A 16,691-nucleotide genomic window follows, 5' to 3' on the forward strand; every position below is an offset into this window, starting at 1 on the left:
TTTATTTGATTACGAAAAAAAGAAAGGAATTTTGTTGCAACATTTTCATAGTACTTACTAACCCAATGTATGTCACTGAAGTACTTACCTACATGTAGAGCAAGCTACGGCATGTGTAGGGTGGAAGTGTATTCTTACGTTTGTGAACCTGTGTAGGAAGCGTTTCCATGTCTTGACTGATGAACACCAAGGTGCGGTTAACATGTAATGGGATGCAGCGCGGTGGATGATGAGGTGTGAGACAGCCTTAAAGTCAATGACGCTGGGCGTCGGGCGGTCTCTCGGAAAACTTGCGAGTTCCTTAGCCTTTTGTTGCTCACTCCGATTTTCACTGATCAGAAGTAGCTCCCACTACAGAAAAGGTTGGAGACCCCTGGCTTAGGCGAATATCCCCCACAATAATTCAAGTAGCTCCCACATGGGCCCGTCAACCATGGTACATCACCCTGTTGGAGCTGTCTCTAGTTCCACATCAAAAGCTGCACCTCACCTCCAAGCTCCTCACACAGAACCATGGAGAAATCAGGCATCCAAATGCCAAAGAACTGAACTTCGCAATCTGGCTCCTGAGTCATGGAGTTTGGCTATTTAAATCTTCCACCAGACTGTATGAATATTCTGAAAGAAGAAAGAAAGCCTACAACTAGAGCTTGTTACGCAGCAAAGTAGAAAAGATTTGTTGTCTACTGCAATAACAACACAATCAATCCTCTGGATGCTTCTATACAAAATATTATCTGTTACCTTACAACAAACTAGACTACCTTATACATCTATTCGTTTTCACCTGGCAGCGGTAGCTGCATATTTGCAGCACAGGCAACATTTGTCACTATTCAGAGTTCCAGTAATCAAAGCTTTCATGGACGGCTTAAAACGAGTCCTGCCGCCAAGGATTTCTCCAGCCTCAGTAAGGTCTCAGGAGGCTGGACAGGCTGAAGGACGAGCCAGTGGAACTTTAGAAGTGCTGGGGCGCTAGACAGCTAACTTCAGTATGGCAGTAGTTACTCACTTGCTTGTTTTGATCTGGGGGAATAGAGCTAGCACTGTTTACAAATGTGTAGATTATTAGGCTTCACCTTGCAATGTGTTGCATGGTTGCATTGGCTTTTTGCTCATTTACAAGTTCACTAATTTCACTGAGTACCCTCCACGTTTGTTTCCTTCCCTTTTTCGGTTCCCATGGGTTTGCTTATCTGATCTTGTTTCAACTTGCCTTGTATTGTTCTAGCCTACACATTTTTTCTGTAGACTCCCCCTGGTGTGTTGCTGCTGTTTCCTGGAGCATTCAGCTTGTATACTGGTCAGATTCAGGCTTGTAACAACACTACAGACTGCCAAGTTTCCAGATACACCCATTCTGAAAAATCAAGACAGAATGGTACTGTACCTTGAAACAGTTGAACTTAAAAGGACTGTGGATACCAGGCCAGGTTTCCTTTCACCACCCTCTTCCCTATTTGACTCCCCCCCCCCCAATTCCTTCGTTCGGAGAGAGTCCATCTTTGTTCAGTGGCGTATGCATTCAGGATGGCATGGTCTTTCAACTAGTCTACAAATCTGGAACCTGTCTGCTGCATCTCCTCAAACAGACGTGGGACCCACATGCCCCTTTCTTTAGTTACCTGCATCTGCAGGCGCTTCTGCCACAGTCAGAGACCCACACAGCTTTTCACATCCACTTTGACCCAGACTGATCGCACAGTTTGCTATAGTACTGGGGGCCACCTTTCATAGTATTCACCTAATTACTGACTTGCATATTGCCCCAAGATGTTCTGCTTGCTTTATATCACAAATGATTAGCAAGTTGAGGATTTGTTTCAAAGGATGAAATTGGAATTGAACAATTGTAACTTCTTTTTCAACCTCTCTCTTTTAATTTATGATTAGCATAATGATGAAGCAGATTACTATAGTCTGCTCCTATAATTTTCCACAAAAAGCGCAGTGAAGCTTGTAGGTACCTGAGTTTGAGAAGCACAGAGCCAATTCAAGGTGGATTATTTGCAATGTTAGAGTTACAAAGACACAAGCCCATTTTTAACAAGTATGTCAATATAGGTCTGACACTGGCTATTCACTCTTTGGACTTTGTCAACGACTGTTTTGTTTTGGTTTTCACAAAAACTTTATTGTTGGAGAAGTTTCCAGACTCCCTGTCAATCTGAAATAAAACCATCATCGGTTAACAGCAAAAATATTTTGGGGCCTTAAATGCAGTTATTGAAATAGTCCCTGGCACAGAAGGGAACTACTTTGTGTGTGGATGTAATTCTTGTGAAAGGGCAGAATGTCGTCACTCACAGTGAAACTAGTCAGGCGCTGATGTGAGCTGACCACTGCCCTATTTTGTATGCTGAAGTGGGTGGTAGAAAAATGGGAATAATACAATAATAAACAAATGGATGGATATCTGAAAGTCCCTATAAGTATCTCATTTAGAAAAATCAAAACATCTTGGCTAGTGTCAGATCTAGTAGCTAGCATTTAACTTTGTCCAACCCAGCAAAATTGCCAGAGGTCCATTTAAAATAACTATAATTGAGTTAAGTGTTGATTTTAGTGCACTAAATCAAAGTAAGGGTCTGCAGAAAGATAATGTTACTTACCCAGTAAGCATCTGTTCTTGGCATGTAGAGCTGTAGATTCACATGCTTTGCATACTCCTGCCATCGACTGTTGGTTCCGGATGTTTGCAAGTTTTTCTTCGAAGAAGTCTTTCCTAGTCACAAGGTAGTCTGACTCCTCCTTTCGGTGATAGTGCCCATGGCCAGCGACTCCATTGTTAGATTGTTTTCCCACAAGAGCGGGAGAATGGGGTGAGTAAGTGAGGTAGAGAGATGTCCATGCGTATGAATGTATAATGAAGAACGCAACAATTACAGGTACCCAGGGAGCCGGGTGGGCGCAAGTGAATCTACAGCTCTACATGCCAAGAACAGATGCTTATTGGTTAAGGAACATTATCCGTTTGAGGCATGTGTACTGTAGATACACATGCTTTGCATAGACTACAAAGAAGTAAACTCCCAAATCAGTGGCTAACCTGTAGATGTTGCAGTTGTTAGAAATAGTATACTACTTATACTACTTTACTTTACTAGTAATAGTACTACTTGGCCTACAATAACTTGTTGACATGCTAACATATCTACACAATAGTGTTTGGTAAATGCGTGTGGTGTAGACCATGCAGCTGCCTTACATATGTCACCTAAAGGAATCGTATCTAAAAAGGCCACAGAAGCCCCTATTTCTAGAGTGGAATGCACTCTGGGGGTATGGATAAAGTTCTTTTAGCTTTAGTGCAGCATGTTTTAATGCATTTAACAAGCCATCTTGCAATACCAGGTTTAGAAATGGGATTGCCTTTGTGAGGTGGAGCAAAAGCAACAAACAATTGTTTGGTGAAAGTCTTTTGTCCTATCTATGTAGTACAATAAAGCTCTTTTTACATTGAGTGTGTGAAGAGCGGGTTCTGCCACAGAATCAGGTTGAAGAAAAAGCACAGGTAACTCAACCGATTGGTTTATATGAAAATCAGAAAACACTTTGGGGTGGAATTTAGGATTGGTGCAGAGAACTACCCTGTCTTTGTGCAACTGAAAGAAGGGTTCTTCTAAGGGTATGGCTGTAGCTCACCAACTCTACTTAATGATGTGATTGTAATGAAGAAAGCAACTTTCCTTGAGAGAAACTGCAATGGGCACTTGTGCATTGGTACAAAAGGTGGACCCATGAGCCTTGTAAGGACAATGTTGAGATGCCATAGTGAGGCTAGAGGAATCCTTGTTGGTGTGACTTGTTTTAAGCCATCTATGAAAGCTTTGATTACTGCTGTTCCTCCTGAATCCTTGCAGCAGTGGTACTTGGTGGAAGTATATCCGAGGAATTGTGTGGCTCCAGCTATTTGGGGGGCTGTTCTGCTGGTTTCTATGGAAGTGCATGAGAAGAACAGGGTGGAGCATATATATTACTTTGTCAGGTTCTGGAAGGATGTACATTTAAAAAAATGAAGTGTGGTCTAAGGTGTTAGGGGTTGCGGCATATCTGGTTAAAGGTGAATTGAAAAAGCCGAATGTGCTGTATGGGTCTCTGTACTACAGCAGGATGTGCTGCAGGTTGATATTGTGGTGATTTGGAAGAGCCATGTTAACACCATTACTTTAGTAGAAGGTTCTACAGGTCAGGATTGAGGTAGGTTGGAAGAGCTCTGTTGGTTCCAGTACAGTAGGACTAGGTGCTGTAGAACTACATGGATTACAGTGAAGTGGGTCTATGTACTTGGGCTGGGAATGTGCTGTGCATGGTTTCCATCAACATATAAAGTGATGGATGGCATGCTTGAGTTAATCTCAGCCACTTGTAATTACTCAGGGCCACATCCCAGTCCATTGTTATTTTGCACACCAGGCCACCTCAGTTTGCACCCAGACATATGCAAATCAGTCTTGACCTTGCTTTAATGGAAACAATCAACCCCGAACTGCCAGGCCAGGTCCTGTCTGAAGTGGAACACAAGCAACTCAGGACCAGTTCTGCCCTAGTTATGGGCTCAGCGGCAGGGTATACCTTGGTTCTAGTGACATAGTGTTGACAGGACCCATGTTAGGGTATACCCAGCCCACTTAGGGCCACACAATAAATATACAAACAAGTGATGGATTGACTGCTTGAATTAATCTCAACCACTGGTAATTACTCGGGTGCATCCCAATCCACCGTTATTTTGCACACCATGCCACCTCAGTTTGGACCCTGCTATATGCAAATCAGTCTTGAACCTGCTCCAGTGGGAACTGTCCAGCCCGAATTGTCTAGCCAGATCCTCCCTGTACGGGAACACAAGCAACCCAGGACCGGTTTCGCCCTAGTTATGTGCTCATCAGCCGGGTTCCAGTGACACAGTCTGCAACGGGGTCTACGTCTGGGCATACCTGTCCCACTTAGGGCTACACATCAAAGTATACCAAAAAGTGATGGTTCGAATGCTTGAATTGATCTTATCCACTGGCAATTATGCAGGCCGCATTCCAATCCATCGTTATTTTGCACCCTTTGGAGTACCCGCTCGAGTCCAGCCTCAGAGCATCAGATGAAGACCACTGTTGCCAGGCTGGTGCCTGCACCTGCATAGGTCCTAGCACAGCAACTTCACAGATGAAGGCTGGGCGGGCATGCTTCTAGATGCAGCCTGTGCAAATCTACAGCACTATACCAGCCTTGCAGACTTACCACGAACCCTGCAGGGGACACAGAATGACCGTTCACGGTACAAGGCAGCGAGCAAGGATTCATTAACTGTCACCCATCCCAAAGAGGGGTAAGACAAAATGTAAAAGGAGTGCTTGTGCCTATGGACACGTATAAACTGTGCCAGAGTCTGATTCACTCTGTATCAAATTTCACTACAAGAAGGGAACTCGAGTTAGTGGGGACCACCCAGAAGAGAGTGGTTGAGGAGTTGGGGAGGCTTTTTGGCCTTCATGGGGATCACACATCAAAACCCTGACTTGTTTGATCGTTGAATAATGTAAACTTTAGTGCAACTCTGTGATTGAAGTACTTTCTTACTTTTAGAGATCAGCACTGGGCTGGACATTATTATAATTTTGTCTGTTTATTGATCCTGGAGTACAGATCTCGAGCACTTCCAAACTATCTCCCTAAGAATCCTGTAACTATTCGCTGCCTCTACCCTGAGAGCCAGGTGCAAAGTGCGCTTCCCTTGGCCCAGTTTTTAGAGAGCTGTAGAAGTACAGGCCACTGACATCAGAGGCAAACGAGCTCAAGCTCAACGGTTAAGGTCCTGTAACTTCGGTCTGGCCTGTGAACTCCTGGACAGGGTCTTACAACATGGCTGAGGCCTAGTAGTTTCTGCTTGCCCCATGAACCCTTCAGTGGAGTCTGACAGCGTTGTAAGAACTGTCTGAGTTCCGCGGTTAGGATCGCAAGAGGGCAGCTGGTCGTGACACAGGCATATTTACTTGTGTATATTCGATGCTCTGTACTGGTATTGAAAGGCAATATTATGTTTAATATTATAAAATAGATGGTATGCCAAGAGACGGTCTTACTTTTTTATTTTGGGGGAGTGATCAGTGTATGAAAATCACAGCAGGGAGAAATTTAGAAATGTAACAACATGTAAATGATATAACTTTCTTTCTCTTACCATCACAGCTCACTCTGCAGAAGGAAGAAATGGCAGGGCCAGTCAGTGAAGAAATAAACACCCAGGTAAACTAAAAACAATCATTCAGGGAGTTTAAGCTGCTGTATAAAGCAATACATATGCAGAGAAATTAACATGAATAGAAATATGTGATCTGATGTTCTGAAAGGGAATGGCGTAAACAAATGAATACTTGACGGGGTTCGCCTTGGATTGTGTTGATAAACACTACAATTCTCCCTTTTCTAGTGACTCAGGTCCATTGATCAGTTTTAGAAGTATTCCCTATGGCCATGGTCAGGTCCATTGATCAGTCTCATTCCTGCACTATGTGTAGGTTTTCTATTGTAGTTTCGTTGGGTAGTATTGGCAGTACCTAATAAGCTTATTTGCTTGTATTGGCCATTCTCAGCACTGTCATCACCAGTGCTCCTGTGCACATGCTAGAAACAATCATAATCATTCCAATTGGTCATTGTTAGTTTCATGACTCCATCTCTGTTTCCTGTCCTTAATTAACCAGTTTAATGCATTTGCTTTCTTTATTAAATTAAAAAAACAATTGTACAATGTCACCTAATATTCCTTTCACAATTCCTACCTGTTCTGTGCACAACAGAATCTAGACATGTGATAAATATTTTTCTGGCCTTGTATTTTACTCCACTAGCAGGTGAATTCATCTGATCAAGAACAGACATCCCCCAACGCCTCGTCATTGGCTGGAGGAGAGAAAAAGCAGGAGAATGCTTCCACATCACCAACGCAGCATGTCCCATCAACCACACCCGCAGATGTCTCTGAATCCAAATCCACCAAACAAATTTAGTATGTAAAGATAGCTAATACTTCTACCTATCTTTTTCCACCCTCCCAGGAAACTGTACCAATGTACATTGCTTTATAATCTCATCCTTCACTTTATTCAGTTTCACAAGGAGAGACAGGTATGCACTCCGCAAAAATACCCTGCGAGTATATGTAGCTCAACAATATATGCTCGATCTAAAAGTGGTGATAAATGACCCATAAAAGAGCACTATTTAGCTGTTAGCTCACACAGCCTAAAGCTGGATCCTCAGTATGATACTTTTGAGTGGCTTTATGAAGAGCTAGTAAGTGTATTTGTGGTAGGCAATATTTTCATAACAATCCGTGAGCCGGTGTTCGGGGCTAGTATTCATGGGTGTGAGCAGGATGATGCTGTTGGTGGGGAAGGTTGAGGTTTAAAGTTTTCGTAGATGACTGAGAGCTTGTCGTGGAAGAAGTACGGTTGGTAGAGGGTGATGTCGTTGTCTGCAGCTGCATGGTAGGAGAACTCCTTCACAATGGCAAACATCTCTTTGCTGTGGTTTTTGCTGGCTTTGACGATATCTGCTAGGGTGTTCGTCTTTGTTTCTTTCAGGAGCCGGTGGTACTGGTTGAGTGCCGTCTTGAAGGTGGTATGAACTTTTGTCTCTTTGCAGTTGCGCCACTTCCTTTCTAGTTACTGGCAGCAAAATTTAAAGGATTTCAGCTCTGCGGTGAACCAGCTGACTCGACTGGCGGGTCCTTTGGATTTGGCTGGCTTGACGGGGATGATTGCATCAGCACATTCTGTGATCCACTGGAAGTTCTTTGCTGCCTGGTCTGGGTTGGATGTTGTTGTCTGGGAGTTGAGAGCGTTGTTCCACTGGCCTTCTGATATCTTTTTCCAGGTTCTGCGTGAGGAGGTGGGGGGCATGGGGCCCTTGTTGGTAGGTCCTGGAATGGTGAAGTGTATGCTGTAGTGGTCAGTCCAGGTGATCCGTGAGATATGGTTGTACTTGACTCTATTACTGGATGTAAAAATGGGGTTGAGTGTGTACCCTGCGATGTGGGTGGGGTCAATGACAAATTGCTTGAGACCGATTGTGCTCATGCTTTCCAGGAAGGCTGTTGTGTTAGTGTAGATGAGGTTGTCAATGTGAAAATTAGGATCTCCTAGAAAATGTAGTGTTTGGAGTTGATGGCAATCAAGGCAATGAGGTCAGAGATGGCGTTGGAGAAGCTGGGGCATTGTCTGTAAGCGAGGGTGCCTCTGATTGTGTTTTTTTCAATCTGTGTGGAATTGGAAGTTGAGATGCTCCATTATCAGGGTCGAGTTGTCTGGCAAGGTCGTGCTACAGATGATGGCGATTCCACCTCCATATTTGTTTGTTCGGTCCTGATGTGTTATCTTGTAGCCTTCGGGGTGGTGATGGCATTGTACAGTGCGGAAGCGAGCTTAAGTCACGTCTCTGTGAGGAAGATGACATCCGGGGTGAAGGAAGAGATTGTGCTCCAGATCTCCATGGCATGCTTGTGGAGTGATCTCACTTTGAGTAGAATGCATTGAAGTTGTGTCTTGGCGGTCTCAATCGAAGTGGTGGATGCAGTCGCGTTTTCTGTGTCTTTGTCGTTGTTGACTGCTTTGGTGTTGTAGATGAAGCGACAGTGCTGGCAGGGGAATGGTCCTCTGCTGGTGCGTGGAGATGTGCTGCAGCAGTTGTTTATAAACTCGTGGTTCAGGGCTTGGAGGTCTAAGGCAGTTTAGACGGGTTTGCCTTTAGCGCCGCCTAAGGTGTGTCAGTGGCGAGTCCATGCTGCAGACTTCATATGGAGTCATTGGAAGTGGGAGGGGTTAGCAGGAGGTGGGAGGGCACAGAGTGGGAGAAAAATAGCTAAAGCGTCTAATAGTTGCAGCACAAAGTAAAACAACAGTTGAAAAATACACAATACAAATGCACAGAATACAGTTGAATGGAAATAGCAGAGAGTTACTGAATTGGGGCTTCAGGCAGACACAGAAGTAAGCTGTTGATCTGCAGCAGCATGCGGAGTGGCACATTGAATCAGAGGTTGTGGAGCACTCCTCTTCCTCAACACTATTATAGTGTTCTTTCAGAACTATACTTTAGAGAAGAGCATTTTGATCTAATCTAATCTGCTGGATTTTTCTGTATTTCCTAATTCTTTTGGCACTTCAACCGGTTAGAGGGGAATGAAATCTTCACAATTTGAACTGGAAAAATTGGCATTTCTGCTATAAATGTGTCTCTGACAGATTTGAAGTTCAGAGCTGTAAACTTCAAAGGGACTGAGCTGCGCCTGGTCAAGTTTCGCCATCAGCCAGAACCACTGGGATTAATGGTGTGTGAGGTGTAGAAGGGCGGAAGGGACAGAGGCTGGAAGCAAATGAAGAAAAATGTGTGCAGAGAATACGCTTATTATACTTAGATGTTAATAATGAATGCTTAAAACAATGACACATTAATGTTAATGGTTTAAACAACCCTCTGAAATAAAGTACTATATTTTCCTATTTGCAAGACACCCAGGCACAGATCATAATGATGCAAATAACACATTTAACCCAATTAAAAACACCTAATGTCAACTGGAAACAGAAATATGGTTGGAGTCAAGATATAGTATTTTGTACAGCAATACTGATTCGTGGGATACAAAATGAACGGTTAGCCAAGTGTTCGAGGCATGTGGGCTGCTGAATTCATATCTGTGCATAGATCGCTTCCTAGTGTTGGGTCCGGATGATTGCACATTGTTGTCCTGGAAGAGTCTTCGAAATATCACGAGATAGTTGGCTCCTCCCCTGGACTACAGTGCGCATGGGCATCGACTCCATCCCCAGATTGTTTTTTTCCGCCATTGGGTTCGGATGTCTTTGGTTCCCTCTTGTCGGAATCAATAAGTATTGACTTAAACTTTACTCGAGACCAAAAGGTCTTTAGGACTTGCGTCGGTATTGTTTTGCGTTCGGCTTCGCAACTTCCTCGGCTTCGGGCCGAGCTTGTACTTCCGCGTGCTTTCGGCGCGGAAGGGCCTAGTCGACGCTCCAAACTCTACGACCATCCATCATGGAACGAAGTCCATTCAAACGATGTCCGGTGTGTGCCTCGAAGTACCCACATATCGACGTACACCCGGTGTGCAACAAGTGCCTGTCGCCGGACCAGGACGAGGCCAAGTGTATGGCCTGTTCCAGGTTCCGGTCCAAGAAAACACTCAAGCTCCGTCGAGCTGCGCGCCTGGAGGCCCAGCAATCTGCACCGCCGCCGACGGACATTTTCGATGCTGGGGAGGTCGAGGATGAAGATACCCAGGACATCTTGGAATCTAACCCCGCGTCGGAGGTCGAGGACGACTACGACGCCGAGACCGATGATTTCGGTGAAGTCGTCGAGGAGGTAGGGGACGACGATGGGGCCCTTGCCACCATGGAGGATATGTGACTATAACAGGGGAAACCCAATAAACCCTTGTAGGCTTGGGCAATGTTTTGTTCAGGTCAGAGGGATGCTACAAGGGATTTGTTTTTCAAAAGTAATGACTCAGTTGGGAGTTGTATTAATAATATCTTACTCCAGTGTACCCACAAGGTATCACAAATAATAAAAATAGAAATGAATCATTGGAAGGAGAAGAACACACGGAGAGAATAAAAGGTATGTTATTCAAAATTTTTTTTATATGAATTCGATAAAGAAAATTATAATTCAAAATGTGGGGAGACACAAATAAAAAGCAAAAGAGTAGTGAACAGAGGTATATATAACTTCACCACATCAGTTCACAACTAGAACATCAACTCCAATCAATTTATAACAACAACCAAAAGAAATTAATTAATCATGGTTGTGTGCTTGTGCACAAGCAGCGTGGATGGAGATGATGTAGCTGTCGACGTTTCGGTCTTATACTGCTGCCGTCAAGAAGACCATCATCAGGACCATAAAGTTCATTGCTGGTAAAAGAAACCCCCTGAAAATTCCGGTTGAGTAATTCTTATTAGGAACAATATGTTTAAAAGACGAATCTACTACGTGGCGTATGGAAACTAAGCGGTGGTGTCAATCCAACCAGCAAAAAGAGCCAGGCGAGTGGAATTTGAAAAAAGACGGGCGGCAAGATGAAACTTTTGCACATCACGAAAGGGCTTTCGTGGGGTCCCGCATTCTGGACAGGACCCTCAGCTTTTCTCAGCAAACAAAGGTTCTGGTGTTAACCTGGGCTGCTATGGGAATTCACAGGGGCATATTATCAAGGCCATTATCGCCGCTTTAGCAGCAGTTTCCTGCCGCTAAAGCAGCGATAATTTCATCGCCTTTCTTGATAATATGCCCCATAGTTTATAGTTACATTTTGGAAGGCTTTGTTAAAAACGTTAAGGGTTATGCATTACTTCTCTACCCGCTACCACCCACAGACAGATGGGCAAACAGTGAGGTTTACTGAAACTTTTGAACAACATTGCGCTGCTTCCTCTTAAATCATTCAGTACTTTCACAACAAAACACTTTTCTACTGCTTTAGAATATTCCCATTTCTGTTCTCGGGATTTCACACTCTTGTTTGGCCTCTATTGTTGTTATCTCCACGTTTTTCCCTGTACAAATGCCACTCCTAGACATTAGCACTATAGGAAAATCTTCCCTTACCCATTTAAGACTTGTTCATGCCAGGTATATAGATTACTTTTTCAGAACACCATTGGAGCCTAAGCCCGAATTTCAATATAGGCAAGAAGGTATGGCTTTCCACAGATTACCTCTTTATTCCTGCAAGCTGAATACGTTGACCCTTCCCAGGTTTCCCTCTTTTCCTTGTCTCTCGAATTAAGAAAGCTATGTTGCTCACTCCTTAACTCTACCTCCCACCTTATTTGCTGGAACCCCCTTGAGTATGAAGTTAAAGTTATCCTGAACATTAGGTGGAGTAGGAAATGATTGTAATGTTTGGTTGCATGGAAGGTGTATGCGGTGTTAGATACCTTCTGGGAACCAGCCTCTTTTGTCCATTGTCGCCATCAGTCACTACATTTCTTAAGAGGTTGCTTTCTAATCCCAAATCCAGGAGGGAAGGGGATCAGGGAGTGGGTACTGTCAGGTCATCAGACATGGTCACACAGAAAATACACAGAAGACATCAGACATGCAGAAGATGAAAGTCAAGGAAGTGTAGAATAATGCCACACACAGAAAGAGCAAGTGCTTCCAGTGCTACACAGATTGCACTACACCAGTCAAATTAGAGCTGGCTGTAGCAAGTTGCCTTTCCATATCAAAAGAAGACTAATCTGTCTAGGAACCTAACACATGCATAAGCAAACTGTCTGTCAACAGAGTTTGTTAAAACTCCCTCGATTTCACTTGAGTTTGCACCTGATCAATCCGTCCCTGCAACTTTGTTGTTTTCTCCATTCTTGGTTCCCTTGATCAAGGCAATGAGTGTGTTTTTTTCATTCTCAGTTCCCTCCGTCCTTGGCTCTCCGGCTCCATTGTGTTTTCCCTATGCTTATGTTTGTTAGTTTATGTCTTCTTTCCTGCAGACCTCGTCTTACTAGTGCTGCCTTGACATTCCTTCTAGTTGCAGCTCTTGAGCAAAATTTCAGGTACCATGATAGACTCGTTGTAGTCTGTCTGTACTCTCCACTGGGCAAGTCATACCAACACCTGTGTTAAGGTACTTGTGTATCGTTATTGTACTTTCCCCACTGATTGTGCTTTCTCATCAAAGGTGGGAAAGATGTTTAACCTTGAGTATTTGCCAACATACAGGCTGGGGTTTCCTTCAGTAAGCTTGCAGAAGCAACTCTGTCCATTTCTCTCTCATGCCTCCTTTTCCTCCCACACATGAGTCTTCTTCACAAGTCTGGTGATCCTTACAGGGGGTGAAGGGACCTGTAGGGAAATATGAAGTGAAGTCCATTTTAGGTTCCTGGGTATAATATGGAGAATTGCAATAGCTGGTAGCCTGAAATAAGTATGGTGTCTTTGACAGACCTTCAGAGCCAGTTTCTGTGGTGTATGCACTGCCTTTGGTCTATTAGTTTCACAATACTTTCCTGACTAAACCAGATAGTTCTACAAAGTCTGCTGTGGGAGATTCATTGTGTGGGTAGAGGTTACTGTCAGGATTTCAGTCCAGGAGTGAAAATAGAACGTCTATAAGGGGTATATGATAATTTGAGACCAGTCCAACACCCTCCTAACATTGACATCATCTCTGTGTGAATACTCGCATCATAATCAGAATCCCCCAATTCGAAAAGGAGACTCTGGAAGACTGAGCAGTGGCATTTGGGAAAGTCTAGACTACTAACTACAGTATGGGCGAGAAATTCCTAGTTCAGGAATCCCGTTCCACATCATTTGTGTTAGAGCATATTTAACCACTTTATACACAGGCCTCCTTGCCTGTTAATGATTATGTGGTTGTATTGATACTCCACTCACACTTAATTTGTCCATTTGACACTGTTTCCTCCCGCCTTTATTTTTCTTCCCATTCCCTTTGGGTTAGTCCTAGCCTAGACTACCTCTGGCTTTTCCTTCTTTCCTGTCTTGGTTGTTGCCATCTGTCTATTGATGCTCCTGTGTGTTCTGGGGATCAGCTCTGGTATCCAGCCAGTGGATCCCGGTAAGCCTTTGAAAAACATTGTGGGTAACATCTCACTACAGCTGATATCTCTTGGTATTACCTTACAATTGACCTTTCAGTATTTCTTGCACGTATTCAGATTTCTCTTCATATTCTTCCTGAGCATTTCAGTTTATATGTCCACAGGCAGATACCAGTCCATCCTTAGATTTCCCAGCACAGCTTTACAACAAGTGTTCCTGTATGCTCTCCTTCCCGTCCCTATTTCCCCTTCCTTCTTATGTGAGTATTCAAGCTATAGAGACGTCCAGAGAGACACAGGGGCAGCTAAGATTCTGAGCTGATCTACGTCTTTTGTGGAACCCTGGCAAATTCTCTGGAAATACTATTGATCTAGTGAGCCCTCTTGGGAAAGTGATTTTTTGTTTATACTTCCTTGTTGGTTCATCATTTTTTGCAGGATTACCCTGCTAAACGTAGAGCTTCAGAAGGGGGGCATACTGTTACATCCACAAATAAAGCGTACTGAGGTGGGCAGCATTGAGAAGACAATGGTGCGCATATCATACAGACAGGCAGGCCGTCTCTGTATTCCACACTTGGTGCACAGCCATTCCTCCTTGGGACCTAGACTGTCCTGGTAATTCTGTGTTTGTGGTTACCCGGAGGAGCGCTCTGTGACTGCAGTGGATCCATTGCTGGAAATGGCGGGAAATGGACTTCTGAGTCTTTTGTCAGAGGAAACATATTAAACTTGCTTTATGAAACACTGTTTCGAAGATGAGAGTCTGTCCAGCGATTACCGCCTGAAGTTCCTAGTTCAAGATGAAGTTGAGTGCTTTCCTTTACTGCCAGGTCTTGTTTGAATCATATATAGAGGAGGAATTAACTAGTGAGGGATATGTCACAGCATATATTAGTTCCCTTGTTTTTCATCATGCATATCACCTTTTTGTTGCCATTTTTGCCCCCGATTTCTGCTCATCTCATCCAGAGTTCCCTTTAGATTTTCTTCTTCAAATTGTGTGTGTCCCTTTTCTCTTTGCTTATTCAGTGAAAGGTATTGCCTTGCTTATCTTCTGCATAATTGTTCATCTCCAATCAGGAACGACAAAACTGCCTATGATCCTTCGTAATTTTTTCCTTCTAACTTGGACCCTCTTTAGAGGTCACTTGAGACTTTTCACTTCTGAGTATTATGTGGCTACTTTGCTCAGTCGCCTTTTCCTTCGTCAGTCAAGAAGGGCACTTGATAGACCTACACAGCATCCAGTCTTTGACATTAATATCGTAAGCTGCCAGCCTTTATTTTAACTTTGATGGTTTCTTTTTCTATTTGAATTTTACAATTATTCTGTACATTTTTATGTACTTTATGAAAGAAGTTTTAAATGTTTGTAGATTTAGTGAGTACATATTTTAATTAATTGCATTTTTTTAAATGAAAATAGTATATATTTTCAGATGTATACATTTGTATTTCATTTTGTTCTTAGAAATTATACATTTTATATTGTCATTGAATTTTAATCAAATAAACACAGGTTAACATACCTAGTTTTTTTGTTTAACCCCTTCCATGCTGATGACGAACCCCAGCCGTCATGCACTACGGTGCTCGTGTGCTGATGACGGTTGGGGTTCGTCACGGCCCGCCCCTGTTCGTGTTGTTTACAGCACACCAGGGGAATCGCGGCCGCATGGAAGGGGTAAAATATAATAAGCAGTTATAGTTATCAAAAAGGTTATTTATTTAAATTGTATTATAAGTTGAAATACATATTTTATTCAAATTGTTGTTTAAAATTATTTGTTTTATTGTTTTAAAGTATATACATATTTTATTTTGTAGATATTGAATGTTTAATTAGAAACCTAGCTGTGCAGAATAATGTTATAGAATATTTATTTAAAAATAACAATTTCAATTAAAATTGTTCCATAGAAATGTTCTTCAAAAAGAAAATGTTCAATATTTTTGCATACTATATTTTTCCATTAGATATTTTGGTTACGTTTACTGTTATTTTGTAAATACTTCTATTTTTATTCTACATTTTGTTAGTAGATATTCTGTATTTGCTGTAATTTTATGTCATTGTAGTCAATATTAGTAAGATGATATGTATTATCAATATTTTTGACTAAATATCGCTACAACAATATTTTTGAGTCACAATATTTTTGCAGTTACTATTGGTGTAGTCTGAATCCCTATAGCAGCAAATCATTATCCATTTCAGAATCATAAGTATACCAATTCGCATCAACAAATTTCTGCAGTAAATGGCATACCAATGCTGCTTAAATGCTTGATTGTAGTTGTCTGGATGCAGTATGAGTTCAGAGGGTGAGCGGCCAGATATCTCATCATCTGAGGCTGATAGCTTTGTGAATCTTTCTGGTTCTTTGGCCGTTACCAAAGTCAGTTCTGGGAGGGAGAATCTTTGAGGAAGTCTTAGCCCTAGGTCATAGTAATTATGGGCATGTCGCAAACTTTGGCCAATTAGGGACGTCCTGGAGAGGATCAGTACTGCATCAGTCTCCTAGAACTGAATGCTGTTACTTAGCTGCTTCTTTCTCCATCTGGTGTACAACCATATGAGTCTGTGGAACAAATACAGGCCAATACCTTGGCAATCCACTAAAAGGCATTAGAAAGATCTTTTGTAGGTTTGCAACAAAGTGATGTCTCTATGGTCCTCAACGATTGCTCAAAATGTCCAGATCGCCGCGGCTTACCTTAGTGAGATGACCAATATTTGTGCAGAAGCATAGATCAGGCTGAATGTTTCATTACCCAAGGGAAACGTTACTGGGATATAGTGATCTTGCTCGCAATTAATGATTCAGAGCATAGGGCCTGTTTGCTACTAGGGACAATGACAAACGCTCTGCTTTTCTCCTGGTTGTTTTTCCTTATTGACGCCTGGGGGATGAGCTGTCTCCATCTTCAGTATGCATTTCCACTTTTGCTAATCCTTTGGTTATTAACTATAGAGCAACACAATGAACATTGTGGTAATCTTCAAGGTGCGTATATAAACCATTTTAGAACAATTCAATCACAATCAATTACAACTATCACATGCAGAACCGTTACACACGATAA

At 42.7% G+C, this 16,691-nt stretch overlaps 1 protein-coding gene across 1 annotated transcript in view; it reads left to right on the forward strand.

Moving 5' to 3' along the window:
- Nucleotides 1–16,691, forward strand: part of LOC147716989 (uncharacterized) — a 555,946-nt gene that overhangs the window by 147,464 nt on the left and 391,791 nt on the right. Inside the window, exons 7-8 of the mRNA XM_086919831.1 lie at nucleotides 6,187–6,243; nucleotides 6,849–7,006. Coding sequence (XP_086775957.1) covers nucleotides 6,187–6,243; nucleotides 6,849–7,006 — 215 coding nt within the window. The remainder of the gene's footprint in view (nucleotides 1–6,186; nucleotides 6,244–6,848; nucleotides 7,007–16,691) is intronic.

Source organism: Lissotriton vulgaris, chromosome 5 (assembly GCF_964263255.1).
Source record: "Lissotriton vulgaris chromosome 5, aLisVul1.2, whole genome shotgun sequence".
In the NCBI taxonomy this organism is placed as follows: Eukaryota; Metazoa; Chordata; class Amphibia; order Caudata; family Salamandridae; genus Lissotriton; species Lissotriton vulgaris.